This window comes from Ammospiza nelsoni, chromosome 22 (assembly GCF_027579445.1).
Source record: "Ammospiza nelsoni isolate bAmmNel1 chromosome 22, bAmmNel1.pri, whole genome shotgun sequence".
Lineage (NCBI taxonomy): Eukaryota > Metazoa > Chordata > Aves > Passeriformes > Passerellidae > Ammospiza > Ammospiza nelsoni.
The window spans coordinates 6,842,820-6,867,688 of record NC_080654.1 but is presented as its reverse complement, the minus strand read 5'-3'; the positions used below and the strand labels follow the sequence as shown (position 1 = coordinate 6,867,688).

The window sequence follows — 24,869 nt, the reverse complement described above, 5'->3', positions numbered from 1 at the left end:
TCTCAGTTTGCTGCTGGCACCATCAGGGGAGCAGCTGGGAGCCCATCAATTGGAAGTGTGTGCACATCTACAGTCTAAAAAATAATCCCTTGGCCCAGCTTACAGTCCGTGTGGTGCAGGGATCTTATTTTTAGGGAAAGAGCAGTGGTAGGTTGTATAGAGGAGGAATATTACAAACAAAGCTCAGCAATGACTGTGGGACACATCCAAGTCCTTCTCAGAGGCTGCAGCTGGACTCAACTTTCCCAATGCTGTCAGCAAAACAAACAGGAGCAATTTGGACTGAGGATGAGAAAAGGAAAATTATTTCCCAGGCAGCTGTACTGGTCCCTGCACCAGGGGCAGAACTTTTATTTTCATGTTATTTTTGCAGTAAGTGTAGGACTGGTAGGCCTGAATGGAGCCCAGTCCTTTTGCATCCCAAAGGGAACTTGTCCTTTTGCAGGTTGAGATATTTATTGTCAGCTAATTTTGTGCAAAGTTTGAGAATTGATGAACAATTGGATGAATTGTTCATCTGTGTCCTGTTCCTGTGTCTTCTTTGGTCACAGCAGTGTGTTGGGGACAACAGACAGGCGGGATCTGGTATTCCAGCAGCAAGTGTGGCAGTGAAAACAAAGGCAATTTGTCTCCTCACTTCCTGGATTCTAACTGTTTGTTGTTGGTTTTTTTCTGCTGCTTTTTCCTCCTTGACCTCGCAGGCGAAGATGGCTGCGGAGGAGAAGGGGAGGCGGCGGGAGGAGCCCGAGCCCGGCGGGCAGAGGGAGCCGGGCGCTGTCCTGGGCCGGAGGCTGCCCGAGGCCGGCAGGTTCGCGTACGCCGCCCTCTGCGGGATTTCCCTCGCCTGGCTGTTCCCTGAAAACGAGCAAAGGTACAGCCGGAGGCAGGCCTGGGCAGGCCAGGGGGAGTTTGGGTGGTGGCTCAGCCAGAGCTGGTGTCACACTCTGTGCGGGGTCCTCTGAAGTTGCGGGGGTGGAAGAGCCTTTCTCTCTTGCACCTGTAAGGCTTTTACAGTTCAGCACAGAACAGATCTGTTAACACTGCAGACATCAGAGCATGTTCTGAAGCAAGGTCTAGTCCTACTCAGATTATTTCCTTGTTTATTTAGCCAGTTGGTTTAGCAATTCACCTTCATCTGACTCCTGATGCTTTGATTTTTGTTTGAACTGATGTTTGAAACCAAGGACTGCTCAAAACTTCCAAAAATACCCAGTTGTAAAGCCTTGAAATACCCAATTGTGAAGCCTTAACTGCTTCTGTTGCCTTACAGCTCCTTCAGGACAGAATTCATCGAGGGCTTTGTGAAGTGGCTGGACCTGCCTGATGCTGTCTTACCTGCCATGACAGCCTTTGCTGATGGCTTGGGAGGTGAGGGCACAGAAACTTTCACTGAAATTTTGCTGAAGGATCCCATCTTGAAAGAAAATCCACTTCTCATTACCCAGGTAAGTCCATGTGCTCCCCTCGCCCTTGTTTGCTTTGCAAAAGAGGTTTGCTATATGTGTCTGCAGCTGAAGTGATGTTTATGCAGTCAGGGAAATAAAACCAATATTTCTGATAGGCATTTATTTATAAGCAGCTGTAGGGAGACTGGCAGTCTATCCATAAAGACTTCATGGAAATTATGAACATGAAGCGTGGTCACTGTCTGCTGAGTTCTGTCTTTGATGGTTTCACTTTACAGAACAGAGAACTGAGAAAGTTTTTACTTTGATTGTGTTACTGCAGTGGTCTCCATCCATACACGTGTTGTACAGATTTTAGTGACACCCTGAACACAGTAGACACGATTCTCACTTGTCTGAAAGCCCCTTCACTCTATATGTATCACAAACCACCTCCACACACATGCTCCAAGAGCACAATTTCCAAAGTCTTTTTCCCAGAGTACATTTTGACCAGAAGGAAATTATTGTGACTTTATTTTCTTTTACTGAGGAAGTGAAACTGGGACTGCTCCATAATGTTCTGCTGTAAAAGCTGGTGGAAAGGTAAAAGAGGTGAAGCATTTTGGCAGCATTTGCTTTTGCTGGGGAAGATCTCTCCTCATCCAACCTCATGTTATGCCATGCAGGGTGAAGAGAGCATTAGGCTGCTGCTGGTGTCCCATGGAACGTGGGCACTGTCACCCTGGGCCAGACACCCCAAGGGCACCCAGTGCTCTGATATTGGCTGAGTAAGGGCTATCACACACTCACCTTGAGCAATGGCCTGGAGAACAGCAGATGTGAGAACTCAGCTGTGCATGGGGAGATAAGAGAGCAGTGAACAGCTCTGGTCACCTTGACTGGCTCCCATTTCTTCAGCCACCTTTTTCTCTCTCCTGTCAGTCCATGAAATGCCTCAGAGGATCTGCTCCTGGTCCAAATGTTCCAGTGCCCAAAGTCCTACAATAGTACAAGGACAGCAACAGAGTTCTTAATCTTAATAATTTAGAGCAGATCTTCTGAAATAAAAGTGCCTCTTTGGATGCTGTTTCCTCAAATTCAATACATCCACACTCATTCTTTCTGCCTTGATGTTCTTCCTGCAGTTTCCCTCATTCTCTCTGCCTCAGGATGGATTCCCTGCATTGAGGCAGGTTTTCCTGCTTTGCTGCTGAGTTTATTAAGGATGGAATTTAGCTTGTGCTTGCTCTGAGCTTGTGCTGCATGAGGCCTCCATGTGGCTCTGGATCTGCAGGAGCACACAGGAGTTTGCCCTGACAGGAAACTGAGGATATCCCCTGGATTTTGGTGGAATACAGAAACCATAGACAACTTTGATCAGTTGAAAGCAAAGATAAGGAATAACTATCAGTTTAATGCCACAGCAGCAATGCCTAAGACATTCATTTGCATGTGGGCAAGATGATTGATTTTGTAAGAGGAGAGGCAGAATGAAAGACTTCAGTAGAGCAAGGCAGCAGAGGTGTGCCTGGAAAAAACCCTGGTGTGTGGCAAACGTCAACGATAAGCTGAGATCAGCTTTCTCCTTCTTACCTGCAAATAAACAAGCTAGGGGACAAAGCTTTATGAATTATTGATCTTTTGCTTTATGGTTCTAGTGCTCCTTTGTATTCAGCAGCTGCTGATGCAATATTTACTGTTTATTAAGTATCTGCTTTAATTGCTCAGCATGTTCAGTGCAGGGCCTTGCTGGCACTAATGCTGCATTTTTTGAAAGCTCTTCATGTCAAAGGAGCTGAAGAGATGATCCATGAAGTCAGGAGATTAGATGTGAGCTCACCATTGATTCAGTGAACATCTGAGGATTATGGATTGTTATCTTTGTGTCTTTTGTGTCATTGCAGATGACTAACACACAGGCAGATGGTGGTAACTGAATCCTTTCAAGATAGTAGTCATAGCAGGCTATGGGTGTTGTATGGGAAGGCAATGTAATAAAAGAGGTGTAGAAGCTGTGATAGGTGATTACATGTTGAAAATTCTTATTATAAATATGTTTTTTCTCTCAGCATACTTGGAATACCCATAATCCAGTGGTTTCCTACCCACATTCACTGTAATGTGGATTTGGGCCTCTCTGTTTTTAAGGAAGTGGGTTTTGAACTTGCATCAACTCAGAAAAAGCTGGCAAAGACTGAATAAAGACTCCCTTCTTTTGTAAGGCTTCTCAGTCATATGGGTGGTTGTCTTGTCATGGAGTTTTCATGGAGATTCAAAACACTGACTTCACAGTAAGGCTGCAATATAACAACTGCTGCTTAGGGAGGAAAACAAACCAGTTGTGAACTAACCTAATCACTGCTGGTAGGATTCCAGCTGCCTGCATGTGCAATACGAGCACAGCCTAAACTGCAGCCTAAATTTGAGTTTGCTGACTGGCACAGGTGCTGCAAAAACAGTTGTTGCTGTTTATCACCTGTTTACTTACGTGCCTCCCTGACCTTTTGAAAGGCACATGTGTACATGCTTAGGCCAGATTTACGTGGGGTGGTGTGATATGAGGTGCCACAGGTGATACTGGGCAGGCAGGACCTCAGTCACAGCCTCACTCAGGGAGGGTTTATTGCCCACAAGCCATCACCTCTTCCAGAGGCTGCTTATGGCAGTCCATGGAGAATTGTGGCAACAAGGTCACAAGCTTCACCTTATTCCAGACTCAAGGCCCTTTGCTTGGTCAGCTTTTTGCTCAAGGCTCCCAGCCCTGCACCTTCTGCTGGGCTTTGACACCTCTGTGCCAACCCTCCCCCCAGGAGGAGGTGATGGTGCCCACATAGTTGATCCCTGGGCATTCCCAGTATTCAGGCTTTGGGAAACCAGTTACATCCCTCCCTCTGTACTGGCGCCTCCAATTCCCACACCCCACCAGCCAGCCTGGGGAGCAGCCTGCAGTTTGTCCCTCTTCTGGTTGGTTCAGGATGGTTTGTTCTGCATTCTGCACTCCTCATGTGTAGGACTCTCAGGTTAGAGACGTTTTTACTATACAAACTGTGCTTGGGAGCTTACAGGACTAATAATCATAAACTCTTTGGCAGCTTCCTACATCTTTGGCTGCATTTTTTGTGTTCCCAGGGGGCTGAAAGGATTCTGTGTAAAATTCAGCTGTGCTGTGTTTGTGTGTAGGAGAGGGAAGCAGCTCAACTGAGCTGGTGCTTAATGTAGTCACATAAAGAGCTTAGAATTTGTCCAGTGGCAATAAAAGAGGAGAACACAGTTGTAAAAACACTGGCCTCTTTTTCATGGATTTATCCATAGAAACCATCTATTGAATTGATTTGTTTTTCCATTTTTTTATGGTAAAGAGCCAACACAGGAGTCAAGTCCCTCAATATTGACAGATGTCCATAAATTCTGAGGTTTTTTAACTCACTTAATCCAAAAGAACTTCATGCCAGTTCAGCCTTACTGCCTAAGGCTGTGAGTTCCCAGAATGCCAAAGAAAATAGGGGCCATTAGAGGAACATTCAAACCTGTTAGTGATGCATATGTGACTGTAGGGAGCAGAAGGCATTAGAGTGGGAGGATTAGAGCCCTGCTCCTCCAAACTTTAAAGTCTGGTGTAAGATCAGGGTCATAACAAAATTTTAAAAATGTAGGATGCCTTAGCATATACCAAGCACTGTCTGCTTCTGTCCAGCCCTTTGTACTGGCCTTCAGAGAATTTTGGACTGCTTTTGCTCTGTGCTGCCTCACTGAATTGGAACTTTCTGCTTCCCTCTTATGAACTGAGCTGCTGCAGTAATTCAGTCAGTGTGATGGGTTTTATGCCTCAATTTTGATCCCTCCAGACCTACATCATCAATTTTAAATTGAACATTATTTGTTTTTTCTCTCTCTTTAGGACCTTTTGTCGTTCTCTCTTCAAGATGGTAAGCTTACTTTTTCTTTGTAAAAATAATGTAGTTGAGTTTACATCTGATACTTTGAAGTGCTCAAAAAGGTGCTATCCTATTTCATCTCAGCTTCCTCTGTGGCAAAAGCTGCACACTCCTTCCCTGCATCCCCTTCAGGAAAAACAACTCTTCTTTTAGGAATGGTTCATAATACCCACTGAAAATTAAACAGCTCTTCACCTCCTTACCTTCACCCACCATCCATTGCCAAGCAGATGTAAATGATGGTGGAGTGGGGTGGTTTTTCTCCAGTGTTTCCAGGGAATCAGGTGATCTCTTCCTTTAGGAAGGCAGTAAAGCTGTTATGAAAATCTCAGCCTAAAATAGTTTCTGCTGGTTGCCTAAAAGAACAAAAAAAAAAAAAAATCAGGGTATAAATTCCAGAGTGTCCTGTGAAGCCCATTATAAATAAATGTGATTTTTCTCATATATTATATTACACATAAAACAATTCTCTGGCTTGCAATCCATTACATGGATTAGTCTGATAAAATTAATGAAATAAAGACTGTCTGCTGAACAGAATGTTCATTTCTAAAAGAAGCCTGGATTCTATCACTACTTGCATTTTTTAAATCTCAGTGTTTTAACATGTCCTCACAGGAAAGAACTCACTGGTTGCTGATAGCCTGTTGCACTGCAGAACAAAACAAGTTTTGTTCTTGCTTTGTTTTTAATGGAAAATTGACAAGTCAGTTATTGCAAAACCGCTTATTTTGTGAAGCTGGAATTTAGGAGCAACCTCTTTCCAAGCCTTGCTGCCTTCCCACCAGGCTGGTGAGGAGGAACCCAGCAGTGTCAGCAGACAGAAAAAAGAAGGGGGCTCGTTCCCCCTGCCTGGCCTTGCAGGACGTGCCGCATTTCGGGAAGGAGTGAAGATAAATCCTGTCCTCGTTTCTCAACTACGCACAAACCTGACCAAGGGTGTCATTTAAAGCTATGGAATTGATTTGGTATCTTGGTAATGATGGTAATAAATAAACAACCCTAATAGATTGCCCAATGCCCTGTTTGATCTACGTGCAGCGGGTATCACGAACACTCTTTGTAATTGTGTCTTGCTGGTATCTTCACCCACCTTGAGAAAAATTTCCATCCCAGAGTGCACCAAGAACCCTTTATAAAAGCCAAACACCAGGAAGTAGTAGATGCTGCTGAGAGAAACACATTAAAAAAGCAAGAGTTGGCACAAATAATTTAAAATCTATAGCATTTAAGATATTTTTTCTTCTAAGATGTCTTTTCTTGAAGAACACCTGCTTACAAAACCAGGAGTATTGAGTATAACAGATAACAACAGTTATCTGCTGTTGTCTGAGTGCACTGCTGCATCTCCAGCAGGGAGTGTAAAAGCAAACATTTGTCCGTGGTGCTGCTGGGGGAGCTAGTGTGCAGCTTTACACTCCTGAGTGCTTCTTGCTGCCACCAAAGGAGAAGACAAAGTTTTTGCATGGATTTTTTTGCATTTTTACAAAATGCCAGTTGAGGTGGGCTGTACCCAGTTACCCACACAGACATGTTTGATATTTCCAGTTCGCAGTGGTCCTGCTGCAGCATTTCCCTGTTGCAAAATTGCCAGCAGGCTTCTACCCCAGAGGATGGAGACCAAAGGATCTGAGATCCTTTTCGTGCCACAGAGGCATTACCTGGTGTGGTGGCTCTGTTTGCAGGGAAGAAGGATTTTTCATTTATCAGTCTCTTCTCGTGTTCCTGGAATAAAAGGAGGACCTGGGGGAAGGTGACACATTCCTTGAGTACTCTGCTCCTTAACTAAACTGTGGCAGCAGACTGATCAGGCTGATTTCCTGGGCTTTTCTCTCCTCAAGGATCCTATGATGCTCGAGCCAGGGTGTTGATCTGCCGTGTCAGCTGGCTGCTGAGAATTCCCTTGGAAGATCTGGAAGTCCTGGAGGAATCTCTGCTTGAGAGCCTGAAGGAACAAAAAGAGGAAGAGTCAGAGTAAGAACGTTTGGGTTGATATGGGATCAAAAAACACTGCCAGTGCTCAAAAACTTAGCAGTAATTACTTGTGCCTAAGTCCAGTCTCTGATTATTCCCCACATGGCTTTTGCTGTAATCATTTATGGCTTGATTAGGGTTGCAGAGCCCTCACAGCACTGACAAGAAGAAAAGCTCAGCATTCTTAAAATCAGAGCTGAGATCTGGCCTTGCACACTGGTAAAGGCTGTTCTGCTCTGGGCTGCCTCCTTTCCTCTTTCCAGTTGCTTCTCAGAGACTGTAGATTTTGTATAAATACCTCACACAGATCTTGTTGTCTCTTGGCCCAATATCCTTCAGCTAGAACTGCCTCTTGCAGAATGAAGTTCCTACAGATAATCAGGGTTAGATCCTCAGCTGTTCATTGTCTCTGGATCTCTCTTTAAGCATCTTTAAGAGACAGCTGGATAACTCCTATTGAAGGGAGATTTCTGAGGGCAACAGGCTGGATCTTCAGATATGTACAGACCTGGCTCATGATTCTATGTTATTAACATGGAATTAGTATTTATAATTCTTGGTATCTATAAGAAATGTAGTATCTTTATATTCCTCTCATCAGGCAGGAATTGTATGACAGTTTAGCAATATTTAAGGCAGTAAACATGTCTGTAGTGGACTTTCAAGGGAAATATTTTCATCTGTCAACTCAGCAAACAGGTTATGAGATTACCCTGAATGCTAATAAAGTTTTTAATCAACACCCTTGCCATGGTCAGATGATTGCCATGGAGTCCAGCGTGTGATGGGTATCTTCCAGTAAGAGCTGTGTTTAAATAATGCTTAACTTTATAGCACACTGTAAAAAGGAAAAGTCAGAATAATCTCAAAGATCGTGGACTTCTAAACATTTGGTGTGCAGGAGCAAGGGTTGGTAGTAATGGGGACTGTTTTGCTGTAGTTTGTGCAAGCAGACTCAGTGCTGGGCCTTTAAGCTGTGTCTGATAACAGTGAAAGAACAGTGTGGATTTCAAACCCTGCTGCCAGCCCTGTGGGCTTCCTGTGTGTCTGCTGTGGGGTTCCTGGCTTGTCCTCTGCACAAATTGCAGCCATGGGAGTAAATATCTACTGGATAAAAAGAAAAGAAAAATCCTTTTGGTAAGAGGGGCCCAAGACCACAGTGTGAACACAGTTTTGTTGCTCTGCTTAAACAAGGCTGAGATTTGTGGGGAACTGATGACCCTTTCTTTGGTTTGAAGTCAGGAATCAGTGGGGAAAGGAAGCAAAATATAAACCTGTCACCACCTTGACCTCACAGATTTTGGGGCTGGGAATACCATTATGTGCTTGGGATGCTTCCAGCTTTGACCAGCAAGAGGTTTTGGAACAGAAATAACCAACCAGGGGTTTGGCAGCTCCTGCACAGGTATTTTTACTGATATTTGTTAACAGGAGGTTTGCTCCTGCCTTTGCTGCTGTGGATATGTTGGATTGAGGCCCAGAACCTATGAGATTAAATGTACAATACTCTAAAGAATAATGCTCAAAATACTTAAACTGTGTTAGTTAAACCAAGTGTGCTCTGACCTGCAGGTGAGAACCTTTCTTTTGTACACAGTTCTGTAAGAAACTGGAAAACATCACAACATTCGCTTGCTGATGTGTGCTCCTGCACCTTTCCTTATTGGAAAATCACCTGAAATTCCCCATAACAATCTCTCTGAATATAATTTGTGATTCAGGCAAGAAGCTGCACATCTGAGCTCAGTGAGGGTAGAGAAATACCAGAAGCAGCAGTTAATTACCACAGTGGATAAAAGCAGCCTGGTAATCCAGTGATAATGGTAATGGAGGAGCCATTAGGAAGCAGTGACAGGCAGAACTTCTCCTTTTATTTACTGCATCAGCAGGCAGGATTTAGCTGCCACTCTCTTTGTCCCCACATAACTCTAACTGCTCATTATTCCAACTGACTCCAAGTTAGGCATGTTCCAGCTCTCTTGTCATTATTGTCAGCCTGAGACACACTGCAGTGACTGTGAAAGCTGATGAAGCTCATGTAGAACAGAAATTGCTGGGTATTGCCAGCTTAGGTATGAACAGCCTGGCTGCAGCACTCGTATAAAGAACTCCAGGAGCAATTCTATCCAAAGCCAAGCATTCAGACTGGTGACTAAGGCACTAAGTAGAGCATTTGGAAAGGATGAGAGGAAATGGCCTCAGGCTGTGCCAGAGGAGGTTCAGGTTGAATCAGGAGGAATTTCTTCATGGAAAGGGCTGTCAGGCATTGGAAGGGGCTTCCCATGGAGGTGGTGGAGCCCCCATCCCTGTAGGTGTCCAAGGAACAACTGGACATAGCACTCAGTGCTCTGGGCTGGGTGACAGGGTGGGCATTGGACACAGCTTGGACTTGATGGTCCTGGAGATCTTTTTCAACCTCAGTGATTCCATGATTCTCTGATAAGCCAAATCCTGCTTTGTCTGTAAGGCTGTAGAAGTAACTGTGGCTGTGCAGAAATTGGAGAGGTGTTGCTCTCAGTACCTGGTGAGATAATAGAGCAGTTTATACTGAGTGTCATCATGTAGCATCTACAGGATGGCCAGGGTATCAGAGCCAGCCAGCAGGGGTTTAGGAGGGGTAGGTCATGTTTGACCAGCCTAGTCTCCTTTTATGACCAGGTGACCACCTAGTGAATGCAGGAAAGGCTGTGGATGTGTCTGTCTGGACTCCAGCAAGGCCTTTGGCAGTGTCTGCCACAGCACACTCCTGGAAAAGCTGCAGCCCAGGGCTGGGACAGGAGCACTCTGTGCTGGGCTTAGAACTGGCTGGATGGCCAGCCCAGAGAGTGGTGGGGATGGTGCTGCATCCAGCTGGCAGCCAGGCACCAGTGGTGTCCCTCAGGGCTCTGTGCTGGGGCCAGCTCTGTTCAATATTTTTATTGACCACATGGATGAGGGGATTGAGTCTTTCATTAGTAAATCTGCAGATGACACTAAGCTGGGAGTGTGTGTCCATCAATTGGAAGGTAGGAGGGCTCTGCAGGGAGACCTGGAATGATTAGACTGAGTCTTAACAGGATGAAGTTTAATAAATCCAAGTGCTGAGTTCTGCATTTTGGCCACAATAACCCCCAGCAATGCTCTGGGCTGGGGATGGTGTGACTGGACAGTGCCCAGGCATAAAGGGACCTGGGGGTACTGCTTTGTAGCCATGATATTTTCTGAAAAATCCTTTCCTTAGGATTTTTCCTCCTGAGAGGCTGAGAGGCCTCAGGAACAAAATGTAAACAATGGTTATCTGCTGCTGTGGAATGCAACAGGTGCATCTGGGATTGGTCTCATGTGGTTGTTTCTAATTAATGGCCAATTACACTCAGCTGGCTCAGACTCTGTCTGAGACAGAAGCTTTTGTTATCATTCTTTCTTTTTCTATTCTTAGCTTGCCTTCTGATGAAATCCTTTCTTCTATTCTTTTAGTATAGTTTTAATATAATATACATCATAAAACAATAAATCAAGCCTTCTGAAACATGGAGTCAGATCCTCATCTCTTCCCTCATCCTCAGACCCCTGTGACACGGTCACACTGCTTGACAGCCAGCTGAGCATGAGCCAGCAGTGTGCCCTGGTGGCCAAGAAGGCCACTGGCATCCTGACCTGGATCAGGAATGGTGTGGCCAGCAGGAGCAGGGAGCTCATTCTGCCCCTGTACTCAGCACTGGTGAGGGCACACCTTGAGCACTGTGTCCAGCTCTGGGCCCTCAGTTTGGGAAGGACGTTGAGACACGTCCAGAGGAGGCAACGAGGCTGGAGAGGGGCTTGGAACACAAACCCTGTGAGGAACCACTGAGGGAGCTGGGGGCGCTCAGCCTGGAGAAAAGGAGACTCAGAGGTGACCTTATCACTCTCTATAACTCCCTGAAGGGTGGTTGTAATCTGGTGGGGTTGGGCTCTTTCTCCAGGCAGCACTGACAGAACCAGAGGACACAGCCTCAAGCTGCATCAGGGAAATATAGGTTGGATATTAGGAGAAAGTTTTTCACACAAGGAATGATAAAATATATAAAATGTTGGAATGGTCTGCCCGGAGAGGTGGTTTACAAAAAGACTGGATGTGGCACTGGGTGCCAGGGTTTAGTTGAGGTGTCAGGGAATGGGGTTGGCCTTGATGATCTTGAAGGTCTCTTCCAACCTTGTGATTCTCTCTGCAGGCACCACGTTTGCAGCTGCACAAGGTAATGAGCAATGGTTTTTTGGAGGGGCTCTGTGGAGACAAAGTCTCCATGACGTGCAGGTCCATAGGAGTTCTGCCAGTGAGTGCAGTGACTCAGGGATTTCACCCACTGAGCTCCATTCCCCTCCTGCTGCGCCTCACAAAGCTGCATATTGTTTGGGACTCGTGTAAAATTGTGTTAATCAAAATTACAGTGTGCTTAGGGGGTTCCAGGAAAGATTAGGCAATTATATGGATCATGAAAATCCAAAATTAGGCTAGGATTAACAGGGAAAATATCCAAGTTTGGAAGCAAGATAAATGTCACATTTCAAGGCCTGGATTAACTGCTGTGTAAACAGGCCAGAAGGAGCCTTCATCTTGAAACAACTTACTCCAGTATCCTCTGTTTCTCCCACTTTCCTCTGAAATGGAGTCACTTCTTGTAAGAGAGAAAGATGCTGGAGAGAAATCAAAAGTAGTGGCTAATAACTGGTATTTGTTCCTTTTTGGTTTATTTACCTCTTTCTGATAAGCTTGTTAAAATACAGCTTAAATGCACACTTATGACTGTGTTTAATTCCTATTATATTATTATATTGTGATGTGCAATTAGAAAGCAGCTTGTAGTAAACACTGCTTTTGCAAAACAGTTTAATTGCATCTTTGTTTGTCAGTACAAATTACCCCTATTCCCTTTTATTTCAAACACTTTTCCCTGTTTCTTCTTAGCTTTCTTGTGGTTTTTTAGACACTTAGGCAGCATATAGTTAATGAAATGCTTTTGACTTTTTGTTTCTTTCTTTTTTTTTTCACAAGCTTCAGCCCTATTAGGAAGGGTTTTCTGAGTAAGTAATATCTGTTGGCTTTTGTCAGCAATTAAATTGTTTCAATTTAAATCTGTGGTCCATTTAATCCATTCAATTTAAATCTCTAAATCCATGCTCATAAATCTCACTGTGCTGTCACAGTCCACACCTGCATGTTCCTTTTTATGGCTCCTGGGAGGGAAGTTACACTGAAGAGAATAAAAGCAGATTTTGATGCAGCATTGGAATTTTCTCTTTGTTTTTGTACTTTTAATCCCCCCACAGAACTGCAGAAGTCTCAAGAAAAAAGAAGGAAAAAAGGAAAAAGCTGAAAAGATACCTGCTGATCGGTCTGGCAACTGTTGGGGGTGGAACAGTGATTGGTGAGGCTGCCCTTGGCATTCTGGGGACACAGCCCAGGGACAGAGAGGGGTCTGACTCCAAGAAAAGTATTTTCAGCCCCACAAAAATAAACATGAAAGAGTTCGCTGGAAAAGTTATCCCAGTGTAGCTTTACTAGCTGGGGGAAGTATTAAACTGAGGTTGTCACCCCTTAAAAATGCTTTCTCAATTTTTGCTCTCATAAGAGGATCAGATCTTCAACTCTGAAATCAAGAGTGTGAGATTAGATCAATGTTTCCTGAGCAAACAGAGCACAGCTCACCCCAAAGTCTTCCTTTGACTTAGAAATTATTCTTCCTTTATCTGAAGTCAGTCAAAGAATTTGGGCAGAGAATCAGGGCCTGGGGAGGGTCTCAGAAAGCCTCTTTATTGAACATGCAAAGAGTTCTTCCAGCAGCAGCAGCAGCACTCTCCCAGCACAGAGGAATGCCTGCCTGGGGTTTTTAAGGGATGATAGTTTGGTGATATCTCTTGCTGCATCCTCAGGTCTGACAGGAGGCCTGGCTGCCCCTCTGGTTGCTGCGGGAGCTGGCGCGATCATCGGGAGTGCTGGAGCAGCTGCTTTGGGATCCACTGCTGGGATTGCTGTCATGGCATCCCTTTTTGGAGCAGCAGGAGCTGGTCTTACTGGTAAGAGAGTGACCACACCATTCTCAGCCACTGGGGCTGAGAATCACATCTGTAAATACAGTTAATGACCCCACTGAGCTCTCTGCAGAGTGAGGGAAGCGATTTGAGGTGGAATACATGAGATTTTTGTCTCAGTGCTGATTAAGGTACTGTGTAGCCCCTGGTGACCAAATAGGGAAGGAATATTTGGTATGTGGTTAATGAAGGAAATGAAAACTTCCTGCTTTGGGTTAGAAAGATGCTGCCATGGAGAAAAACACCTGTTACAGCAAAAAAAACCCTTCTGCTGGATTCCCTCAGATCACATAAGCTCAGAAAGATCATGTTGGCTCCTTACTATGCTATAAGTAATGCATGGGCTGACTGAGGGTTTTGGAAAGGAAAAAAACCCTCTCCCAATTACCCAATTAATTTCTTAACGAACTCCTGCTGTCAGCAGAGGGTGTCCTTTCTGTGCCATCTCTGAGCCGTGTGTTTCTTCCTGGCTCTGTGTAGGATACAAAATGAAGAAACGTGTGGGAGCCATAGAAGAGTTTGAATTCCTCCCACTTACGGAAGGGAAGCAGCTCCACATCACCATAGCAATCACTGGATGGCTGTGCACTGGCAAATATGGTAAGAGCATGATGAGAAGCTGAGAGGAGCTCCAAGAGCTGTGGCTGTGTCCTGCTCCAGGCTGTGTTTGTGCTCACAAAGCACCATATCTACCCCACATTTCCATGGCATGGTAACTGAGCCACATCAATTCTCACCATAAGACTTTGCAACTCAATCTGCAATCCCAAGCAAAGAGAGGAAAAAAAAGAGGGCATTATGTTGGTGGTGGTAGCAGGACTGGGAGCAGCCATAGCAGGATTGTTTCTGGTAGGAACTGTTGCATGGTTTTGCCAGAAAAGATCTGTCTGGAAGATGATTGCCAGCACTAGTACAAAGTATCTCTGAGACCTTATGTTTATCCACCAGGAATTAAGAGAAAATAGTGTGGTTTTGCTCTCTCCATGTCTGCCAGCTAATGAGGTTTATTGGCAAGAAAGTTCTGTCAAGTAAATCCTGTTAAGCACAGCACTCTGGAGGTGACTTACAGGGGAAACCTTGAAAGGTCTGTAGTGCTTTGTTTTCCAGTGCAGCTTGTCATATAAAATATGTCACCTGTCTGCTAATGTGCTCAGCTTCAGCTGACTGAACAGCTGCCAGTTTATTGAGAAGCACCATAATTAACTCTGGATATCATTAATGCAGAAGGGTGCCTCACCCTGTCACTTCCCAGGCTGCAGCTTGCTGTCACAGGGAACTTCTCACTTGGCAGTGCTGTGCTTTGGCTTCTCTCTTCACTTGCCAGAGGTCCAAATGCTCAGAGCTGGAGGCTCCCAGGCAGGGTTAGAGAGGCAAGTGTGTCCCTCCAGGAACATTTTGTGTCTGTTTGCCCATAAAAGGGAGTTCCAGATGACACACATTCTTCTTCCATAACTAGCAATCTGCTAGAATGTTTTAAAGAACAAAACTAGGGTTGTCATCCATTTTCCTCCTTACAGCAGTATCTGTCTGTGCACACACTCCTTCAAACAGAGGGACTGAGGACAGGAGTTTTATGGAATTTGCCACCTTGTGGTTTTGGAGCTGCAAGTAGTTGCAAATCAACGTGTCCTCAAATAAGACAGACCACGGTGGGGATCTTGTGACACTTGGATCAGCAGCTGCCTCAACCTGCATTGTTTGGGGAAGAAACAGTGTGGGAAGGCTTTTAATTAATTAAGATGACAGTTCTGCTCTGCCCTTCAGTGTTGATCTGTCATTAATAGCATTGCTGGAATATTCCAGTGTCCTGCAGGTTTTGTTCTGATCCTCTGTTGGGCTCCACTTGCCATTGTGTTCTCTCCCAACATGAATTCCATCTTTGCAACCTTTCCCAGGGAGCTTCACAGCCCCGTGGAGCAGCATGCTGCACTCGAGTGAGCAGTACTGCCTGGCCTGGGAATCCAAGTACTTGATGGAGCTTGGCAACGCCTTGGATTCCCTGCTGAATGGCTTTGTCAACATGATGGCTCAAGAAGCCCTAAAATTCACTGTCTTGTCAGGTAAGAAACTAAATCCTATCAGATCTGCTTGAGTAGCTCTTGTGCAGTTTCAGTGTTAAAGGAGCTTTCCCAAAGAGGGAATGTTTTGGAGGGGGGAGTGCTGGCATTGCCCAGAAGTGACCTGAGAACCTCCTCTACCACACCTGTAATTTAGCTGTGCTTTCCTGGACTGCTGAGCCACCATAACATTGCATCATTCTGTTAAAGTTACAGCTGGAAACACCTTCCTTCACCTGGGACTCTTCATTTCCCTCTATTATTACACATTTACTGCTCTACAGAAACAGCCCAACACGTGGGTTGCACTCATTCCCCCTGTGGCAGAACATCAAATTCTTTCTTATCTTTAGTCCAGCAAAGCATTTCTCAGCACAGCTATTAAGAAAGAAGAGCTGGAAATGACATAAGCTCCTAGGCTTAGCCTTTAATTTCAGTGAACTCTCTTGCTTTTGATGTTTTCTAAGGAACCTCTGTGTGTTGCAGGAATTGTGACAGCCTTGACTTGGCCAGCATCCCTCCTGACTGTGTCCAGTGTCATTGACAACCCCTGGGGAGTGTGCCTGCATCGCTCTGCTGAGGTGGGCAAGCACCTTGCACACATCCTGCTCAGCAGACAGCAGGTGAGTGGCCACACTTATCCAGGAGTAACAGCAGGAAGGGACTGGCCCAGGGAGGTGAAGTTCTATAGTCATGCTGGTTAAATGGCATCTTTCTAATGGGCAAAAATTAATAAAACAAAAACACAGAGAGTGCTGCATGAAGGTGACCAGCAGATATTTGGCTTACTGGGGAAAAGGAGGAGGTCCCAAGTGGATCAGAGAAATCCTGCTGAGATTTGTTCCATTTAAGCTAAAGCTTTTCTCAATGAGGAAGAAGAGATCCAGGTCATAAATGACCTATGGCTAAACCATGTCACAACACAGCCAGGCCCACTCACCTAGTGGAAGTTAGAGAGCGGGAGGTGAGGATGGGTAAAAAGGAAAGCAGAATACAAAGTGTTAAAAATATTTATGGATCATTAAGAGGCACCTGCAAAACAGCCTGAGAGAAAAGTGGGTGGCAGCCAATGCCCAGTGGCTCTGCAGCTTTGCCTGCAGAGAAGGGGAATGGGCTGGTACCTGACAGAAGTAACAGAAGTCTCTCTGAAAAGGCTTGAAAAAAGGCATTTCTGCCCCCCAGGAGCCTGCCATCATTTGCTGGGCCAGAGCTGGTGTTTTCTGGCCATGTGTTTGTCTCACACCAGTCACTGCTGATCACAGAGGAGCCCAAGGGGAGCTGTGGCCCCAGAGCTGTGTGTCCCAGCAAGGTGGAACAGCAGAGGAGGGACAAACTTGATTTCTCATAAAAACCCAATCCTAGAAAATTCAATAAACTTTATTTCATACAAGCCCTTTCTTTTGCTATGGGGCATTTGTTCCTGCCTGTTAAGCATTTGCTGTTGTGAAAACACACATTCCAGTATGCTGGAGAGTCTAAAACCAGTTAATGAGATGTCTGGGGTGTCCATTGCACACCTGCTCCCTGGATATTACAAAGACCATTTTTCATTGATGTTGGGATTAGGCTCCCTTTAATCTTACAGAAAATCTTATTAGGCTGTTCAAAATAAAAGCTTAAAGCTTAAAAGCCACCTCATCTTTTATAACCATCACATGCTGCTGTCACTCAGCCTGAAATCTGGACGTGGTCAGTATTTTTGTATTGCAGCTTCTTCTTCTGTGTATTGAAAACATTTCTAGGAAAATTTTGTTCCTTGAATAAGGTTTTCATTTGGAAATTTCAAACCAAGGGCAGTGTCTGTTTTAGTTCTGTTTGAAACATCCCCTTTGTTGTAACTTCTGATCACTAGATTGTTTTCAGATGATTTTCTAAAGATGAAAAATACAAAATACAAATATGTAGCATTCTCCATACTGAACTGGGCATAACTTTGAGGAGACCTGATCCCTTTGAAACCAACTAAATTGCTCCACTATTTCAAAGGTGATGCACAAGCAGGTGCTCTGTGTCTCAGGCTCTCAGGGATCTCCAGCCTGATCTCTTTCCAGAGAAAACACCATTTGGTGGCATTTTTTCCTCTCCTTCTTTCTCAGGGCCAGAGACCTGTCACACTGATTGGCTTCAGCCTGGGTGCCAGAGTCATTTACTTCTGCCTGCAGGAAATGGCTCAGGAAAAAGGTAACATTCACCTTCTAACCATTTTTTCTTTTATTTTCCTTACTCCTGGTGGAGAAATTTTTCTTCCAAGAGGAAGAATACAGCTTGGCTCTTTTAGGATAGGAATAAAACAAAACAAAAAAAAAAAAAAAAAAATCCACTGTATTCACTTGAGGGGTTTCAGTGGGGCATTTTGGTCTGTGAACAACAACGTGACATTTGTGATCAGTCTGGAGCTGCCCCTGCACTGCCTGATTCCAGCAGAGGATGCTTTGCCTTTCTTGGGAGCTCTCTGCAGCTCTTGCATCTGATTCCCTGAGTCCTGCCTTCCATTTAAGTCTCTGAAATGCCACTGTCATCTGCTATTTTCATGGTAATTTTCCCCCAAAGTCAAGTATAAAACCATCTGCCAATTTATTACCCATTGTGGTTCTGTTTATTAATAGATTTCTATTTTTAATTTAGAAAAAAAAAAAAGAGTAAAATCATTATGATCAGTTGATGAAAATTGTATCTTGGAGTTGAGTCAGCAGTGAGTGTGTGCAGCCTGCCTTCCCACCACGTTGCAATTTAACTCATTAACCACTTACTTCACAATAAATCATAACTAGGGAATTTTATAAAGGAAAATGTCCAGTAAAATCCAAGAAGGTGGGAACAGAGTCAAGTGAGGATGGAGAAGGTCAGGACTGACAGCTGTGTGCCAGAACTTCACTTCTGATTTAAGATAAAAGTCTTCAAATACAGGAATTCTGTTCTCAAAATAAATATAATCAAATCCAGAATAATCCTTAGTGAGTTACACCGGAGCCAGAACCCAGATCCTAATCTGGCCCTAGATCTACACGTTTTGTGTCCTGAGAATGCCAAGGGCTGAGGAATTTCCAGGTTTTTATTGCAGTCTGCAGGCTCTGGAATGACACGAGCCCATAGCTTAGGGAGGAAATCCTTAGGGGTCTGGAAGGCTGGCTGCCACTGCAAAGAAATCCAAGTGCTGTGGTGATGTATCAGAGCAGCTCCCACCATACACTGATTTTTCAGCTCCTTAATTGAATTCTGCAAGCTGAGCTGTTTGTGAGATGAAAAGCAGCATGTTTAGCACAGATTGCCAAGGCGTTCTCACAGGCACATTCCAGAGCAAGCCACAGAAGGAGCAGAGCGGGGACCTGGGACAGCTGAGACTGATTTGGGTTTGGACTTGGATGCCTGACACGAAAGGAACACACGGCCTCCTCATGCAGGCTCTGCATCCAGATGGCACTGGCATTTCTGAGGACAGAGAGCTAATGGTGGATTGGCCAGTGAAACACCATGGCAGGAACACAGATTCTGTTCAAAGGCTTCTCTGCAAAGCAATGGAACAACCTTGGGGTACTTCAGCACGGATCACTCCGGCAGCCAGAGCTCAGCAGGTTTCCAGAAAATGCCATTGTGGCAGGAGCTGGAGTCAATGAGCCATCAGAGACACGTGGGAGGATCATTGCTCTGATTTCTTCATCGTGATTCCCATCGTGATTCCAGAGACCAAACCTTGAGACCCAGCTGTGTGTGACAGGGGTGAGGTGTCACACACTGGGTGTTTGGGACTGATCACAGCTCATGTGACCATTATCCCACTGGGCTGTGATCCCTGCTGTGCTCAGCCCTGGGAATGCTCTGCCCTGGAACATCTGTACACAGCCAGGGCTGCATTCAGTGCTGTTCTCCCTGCAGTCAGGACTGATGTGCTGAGGTGCTTTCCCTTTCCCAGTGAGTTCCATCCCTAGGGCACAGCAAAGCCCAGCTCCCAGGACTGGTTATGGTGTCTGGGACAGCTTCTTTCTTCCACACCTTTTCTGGAGAAGTCATCTTAATCAGGTTTGAATTTTGGCCTCTCATTCTCACTCCATTCTCACCTGCTTGGACTTAACTGGAAATTTTCCTTTATAAAACTCCTTATTCATTAGCCACTCTCTATGAGGGTAAATGGTTAATTAAGTAATTTTTTTCCACTGCTTTTACAGACTTTATTGTTCATCATCATCTAAAAGATTTACAAACTGTGAAATAGATTTCATTTATCTCAAGCCTCAGCTGCTCTGCAGGCCAGTGATCTGTTCCCAGGTTTCTATCCTGTCAACATTCAAAGAAAATGAACATTTTTCAGCCAAGGCTAATTTTTTTTTTTTTTTTGTTCTAAGCAAGCAATAAACTGGACAAAGGACTGGAGAAACAAAAGCTTCCAACACCTTGCCCAAATATTCAGGATCCTGATGAATTAGCTGCTTGTTTATTCACTTGGCTCACACCACAGACATGGAATTTAGAACCTTGGTTGGTTCAAGCTTCCTGCAAGACTCTGTGCTTCCTTTTCATTGCCCATAATTATGGGAACAGGACTTTATTGCTCACAGATTACACTCACAAAATTGAATTGCTCTTTGCTCTTTTTGATTGGTGCAAAAATTGCTCTGCAATAAGAAATAATTCCAGGAGAGCTCATTTGGATTTGTCAGGCACGGGATTTACACGGCAGAAAAGGAGGCAGGCACTGCAGGCAGCTCCAATCCTTTACTGCTATCAGGGAAAGGAAGCTAAGGGATTTAGATTTGAAAAGTGCCTAGGCAGAACCTCTCCCTCAAATGTTGGGTTTGGCTCAGGTCTGTGGAGCCTGGTCTGCCACAGGTGCTGAGGATGGATTTGGAATGTTCTGCTCATGAGTCTTCCATTTAACTGCTGTGGCATCAGAGCCTTCATCTCTCTTTACAAAGATTTATGGAAGATACTGATATATTGTTCAGGAGTTTAGGAAAGTAGCAGGGCTGCCCAATATTTCTCATTCAATCATTATTCCTCCTGAAATTGCCCAGCTGCAGCTCTTTGGTAAGTGAGGAGGATTTATTATGCTTAAAAAGTTAACATGCTGTTCAGCAAATCAGGCCCTGGGCATTCATGTTACAGGAGAAGGAAATCAAAGAAGTTTGATGGATCTTCACTGGGTATTGGCAAGTTGTTGCTACTTCCAAATCAATATTAACAATTTGGGATTTCCCCTTGCATGTTCAGGTCATGTTTTTCATAGAATCAGCTGTGGGAAGAGCTCCTCATGCTTCATGTAGAACAACATTTGCTCACTCTGTGGGATCTCAGACTCCTTCACCTGTTTCAAAGCTCTGTGCAAACCCACATCAGTGAGTCTGCAGAAAGACCTTTCCAGGGGTTTCCAGACTTTCCCAGGGGTTTCCAGCGCCTTTCTGGGCAGAGGCCAGCCCACTTCTCCTTCCCAGTGCTTGGTCCTTTGCACTGTCTGAGAATCTCAGTTTTTCACATTTACTAACTCCAGGTGAATTGTGGACACTTTGAGATGTATGCAAAGTTTTATTTATGATCCTCCTTTCCATTGCTTCTGTCTTTCAAGCAAATTGATTTTCACCTAAATTATGATTTTTGTGCACATCTGAACACACTTCACATAAGAATATTTTCTGATCCATCTTCTGAATCTGAACTGTTGTGCTTTCACCTTGACAGACTCACAAGGGATCATTGAAGACGTTGTCTTACTGGGAGCTCCAGTGGAAGGAGAAGCCAAGCACTGGAGAGCTCTCACCAGAGTGGTGTCAGGCAGGATCATAAATGGCTTCTGCAGGTCAGTGTGAGCTCAGTGCCCAGCCTTGTTAGCCTGCAAGTGGTTTGGGGCATTTATCCCTTTCAAGCACTTTGTGAGCGCTGGTGAGGACATTGAGCAGTGTCAGAGCCTCGTCCCTCCAGGCCTCTGCCTCAGATCCATTTGAGATGGCAGCTTCAGGAGGCACCTGGAGCTGTTTGACAGAGCTCTTTGGCTCTTTGTGCCACTGGAAACCTGTGTTCATAGAGGGACAGAGTTCTACCACTCACAGCCTAAAGTGCCTGGGTTTGTGTGTGTAATCTGATGTATTCTGAAGGCCCTTTAAATCTCAGCTTTGTGTGAAGGACTGTAAATACAGCAGTTAAGTTTGCTGACTTAAAGATTGGGAATTAGAATCTATAAAAGCTTTAAGATGCAGTTCACTTGGGGCTTCTTATGGGGAAAAATATGTGAAAATCACAATGGAAGGGAAGGAGCTCAATCAAATTGAAGGGTTTTATATCTGGAGTGAGTTTCTGGTCAAGATAGTCCACATGAACAAGATATTTAACTTGCAAAGGAAGAATAACTGGAATAGCTGTAGCAAATTTAGTAAGGATATGAAAGAATACAAAGATTGCCTTCAAAACAAATACCAGCCCTTTAAAACCACATTGAAAAACATTTTAGAAATAAAAGCAGACAACTGTAGGGCAGAGTTATGGGAGCTGCTGAGTGAGAGGAGGGAGGTTCAGAGGCCTGAAACAGCTGAAGCAATCTCAGAAAAGCTATTAAGTAGTCAAGTGACAGCTTCAAACCTAATGACTATGTCTTGGAAGATAATCGTGGCAGGAACACTGCTTACCAGCACAATTAGATAAGGGGAAATTAAAACCAAGGAATAAGCGGGGAAGACTAAGAACATGGGGAAATAAATTGAGACATAACCAGGCAAGAAATTTAACAAAGAATCTTCAAGTCAAGACAGTTTATAAAGCTATGAGCCCTCAGGTCAAGGACAGGTGAAAATGCTGCTGCTGTTTTCCATGCATGCATCCATATGGATGCCTACACACATACATGGAAGGTGGGGAAGTGCTGTGTTACTGTGATTCTAACAGAGTGTTTTAACTTAGAATGAATAATTAAATAAATTAATTTAAAGTCTTCAAGGTTAAAACAACAAATTATCAGTCCTATCTCTCAGCTAGGCTGGGAATTGTTGCTTTTGTCCTCTTTGGATGCCAGGATTTTCAGGGATGCCAGATGTAAACACGTCTTGCAGTGTTTCTTCCTGTGCCATAAGGAAAAGCTGCTTGCCTGGGAGTGCTGTGAGTTCCTCCAAGAAATCATAATTCATAGAAATCATTGCATATAACTGAGTTTACCCAGAAAATATTGTTCCTGTCTGTGTTCTACAAAAATAAATTTCACTGTATTCACTGCTCAGTGTATCCATTTCCTGTAACACACACACACACAGACACAAAAAAGATTTTTACAGTTTCTAAGCCTGCCTGTGCTGTTGGAATAAAATACAGTGTGGGTGTGTCCAGAGGGTTATTCAGGCAACCTGAGGGGCAGCTAGAGGAGGGAATTGAGAGATTTGGGGAATTTCTGTGAGGATTGAGGTAGAGAGAAAGATTCTACAAACATTTTGTGGTAAGGCCTCACCTGATTCTGATTTCTCTGGTCTCTTGCTTGCACAAAGGGTGGCCTCATTCTGTCACTTCAGGAGTAACTCTATTTAGGTTGGATGAATTACACTGAATAGAATTCCTGTGAGATCAGATTTGAGCCCAGCTGCTGAGCTTCAGTCCTTGTTCTCCTTTGGCTTTGGAATATGAGGGGACAGGGTGAGTGAGAGCCCTGTCAGCTCTTGGAGCTGTCCCCTTCCACTTAAACAGCAGGGCTGCAAATTCCCACTGGGAAACCTCACACAAATCAGTTGGACTGGCTCAGCTTTTGAAAGAACCAACACCTGAGCAGTGTGAATGTGTTATAAGGTTTTGCAGGGCTCTGCATAGACTTACAACTCCCAGTATGGAGTATTTGGGAGTAGTCAGGAATGGGCACCTTTGCCAGGAGCACTTCACCTGCTGCCATCACAGAGCACAAATCTCACTCATGTCCCACTTAAATCTGCTCTGTAGAGTACAGTGGCATTTTGGTACCCAGATTTTATGTTGTTGTTCAGCTCAGAAGAGTTTTGTGTTTCCTTCTCTCCTCATGCTACAGTCTACCCTGAAACTGTCACAGTGACTTATGGCACTGCTTTAGAGTGGGAACAAACCCTTCCTAGTTCTGTCACTGAAGCCATGTATTTCTACAGCACCTATAAATCAGGAGCACTCCCAGGAGCTTCACAGTTAATATTTATGTCCCAACATCAGTGTTGTAGGTCTCATCACTTTTACAGCTTTATGGCCTGGAGAACATAGCAGTACGTTAAAAAGATGAAATATGTCAATGTGCAAACCCTGAGCAAACATAGAAATAAACAGAAGGGTCAGATTTTTAAACTCCCTGCAGGTAAAGACACAACAGCCATGGATCAGGATTCAGTTCAGACTTACAGCCCTGTGTCCCAGGGGTCTGCCCTGAATCCAGCAAGTCCTTCCTGTGTGGTTGCTACATCACACAGACCTGCAGCAGGTCTTGGTCCAGACATCACTGTGCTTCCCAGCACTTCCACTCTCCTCATGGTCTGAGCAGTAACCCACTGGAAGTGTTCCAGGTCAGGGTGGGCAGGGCTTGGAGCAACCTGATCTAGTGGAAGGTGCTCCTGCCCATGGTGGGGGGTGGAACAGGATAAGCTTTAAGGTCCCTTCCTCCTCAGACTGTTCTGGAATTCTTTGATTCCACATGGCATTGCTTGGGCAACAAGATTATTCCCACTCTTCTCTGCTTCCAGGGGGGACTGGCTGCTGAGCTTTGTTTACAGAACCTCCTCTGTCCAGCTCAACGTTGCAGGCCTCCAGCCAGTCGACCTGGATGACAGGAGGATGGTGAACATGGACCTTTCCTCTGTGGTAAGTTCTCATATTCTCATTTTTTCTCCATCATTCTTTGCCTGCAGCACTGTAACCCCACAGTGACTGCCCTGGAGAAGCTGGGGACTGAAGAGAGCCCCTCTAGGTACATTGTCCCTCTTTCCTGAGTTTGAGAGAACTCTTTTCCACACTTCCCTCTGGATTTTGTTGGCCCAACTGAGCAAAACAATGAGAATCTGCCTCTCGGATATGTTTGGGGTTTTTTGGTTCTGACATATCTCATAGTGGAGATAGAAAATGCTGTCATTCCTCAAGAAGGGCCTTGCTGTCAGAGAATCATGGAAAGGTTTGGATTGGAAGGAGCTGAGTGCCAGGCCCTGTGAGTGGGTCCTGGGGAGGTGGGATCAGCAGCTGGAAAACGTGGATCTCAAACACGCACATGGCAGGTGCCAGCCACTATCTTATCTTGGTGGAGCCTCCACAGTGCTCAGGTTCATGCTGGGACGGGCTCCTGGCCCTTGTACCTTGGTCCCCAGGGCTGTAGGAGCCAGAACTGCTCTGGAATTACAGAAGCTCTGTGACAGCAATGGTTGGTTTGCCAGGTCCTGCTGCCTTTTCAGAGTGTGTCTCCAGGAAACAGGGAGCGAATCACTGCTATATCTGGGAAACATTTAACTTCCTCAAAGCTGGCTGGTGTCATTAGTGATAAGCCACTGTTAGAACATCTG

At 44.8% G+C, this 24,869-nt stretch overlaps 1 protein-coding gene across 1 annotated transcript in view; it reads left to right on the top strand.

Moving 5' to 3' along the window:
• The first annotated feature begins 692 nt into the window (after positions 1-692).
• The window catches only part of TMCO4 (transmembrane and coiled-coil domains 4), a 36,237-nt gene continuing 12,060 nt past the window's right edge, over positions 693-24,869 (top strand). Inside the window, exons 1-12 of the mRNA XM_059487481.1 lie at positions 693-871; positions 1,271-1,445; positions 5,287-5,314; positions 7,165-7,297; positions 12,584-12,681; positions 13,187-13,330; positions 13,826-13,945; positions 15,241-15,405; positions 15,889-16,025; positions 17,499-17,583; positions 21,073-21,190; positions 24,063-24,180. Of these exons, the coding sequence (XP_059343464.1) occupies positions 708-871; positions 1,271-1,445; positions 5,287-5,314; positions 7,165-7,297; positions 12,584-12,681; positions 13,187-13,330; positions 13,826-13,945; positions 15,241-15,405; positions 15,889-16,025; positions 17,499-17,583; positions 21,073-21,190; positions 24,063-24,180 (1,485 nt within the window). The 5' untranslated portion in view covers positions 693-707. The remainder of the gene's footprint in view (positions 872-1,270; positions 1,446-5,286; positions 5,315-7,164; positions 7,298-12,583; positions 12,682-13,186; positions 13,331-13,825; positions 13,946-15,240; positions 15,406-15,888; positions 16,026-17,498; positions 17,584-21,072; positions 21,191-24,062; positions 24,181-24,869) is intronic.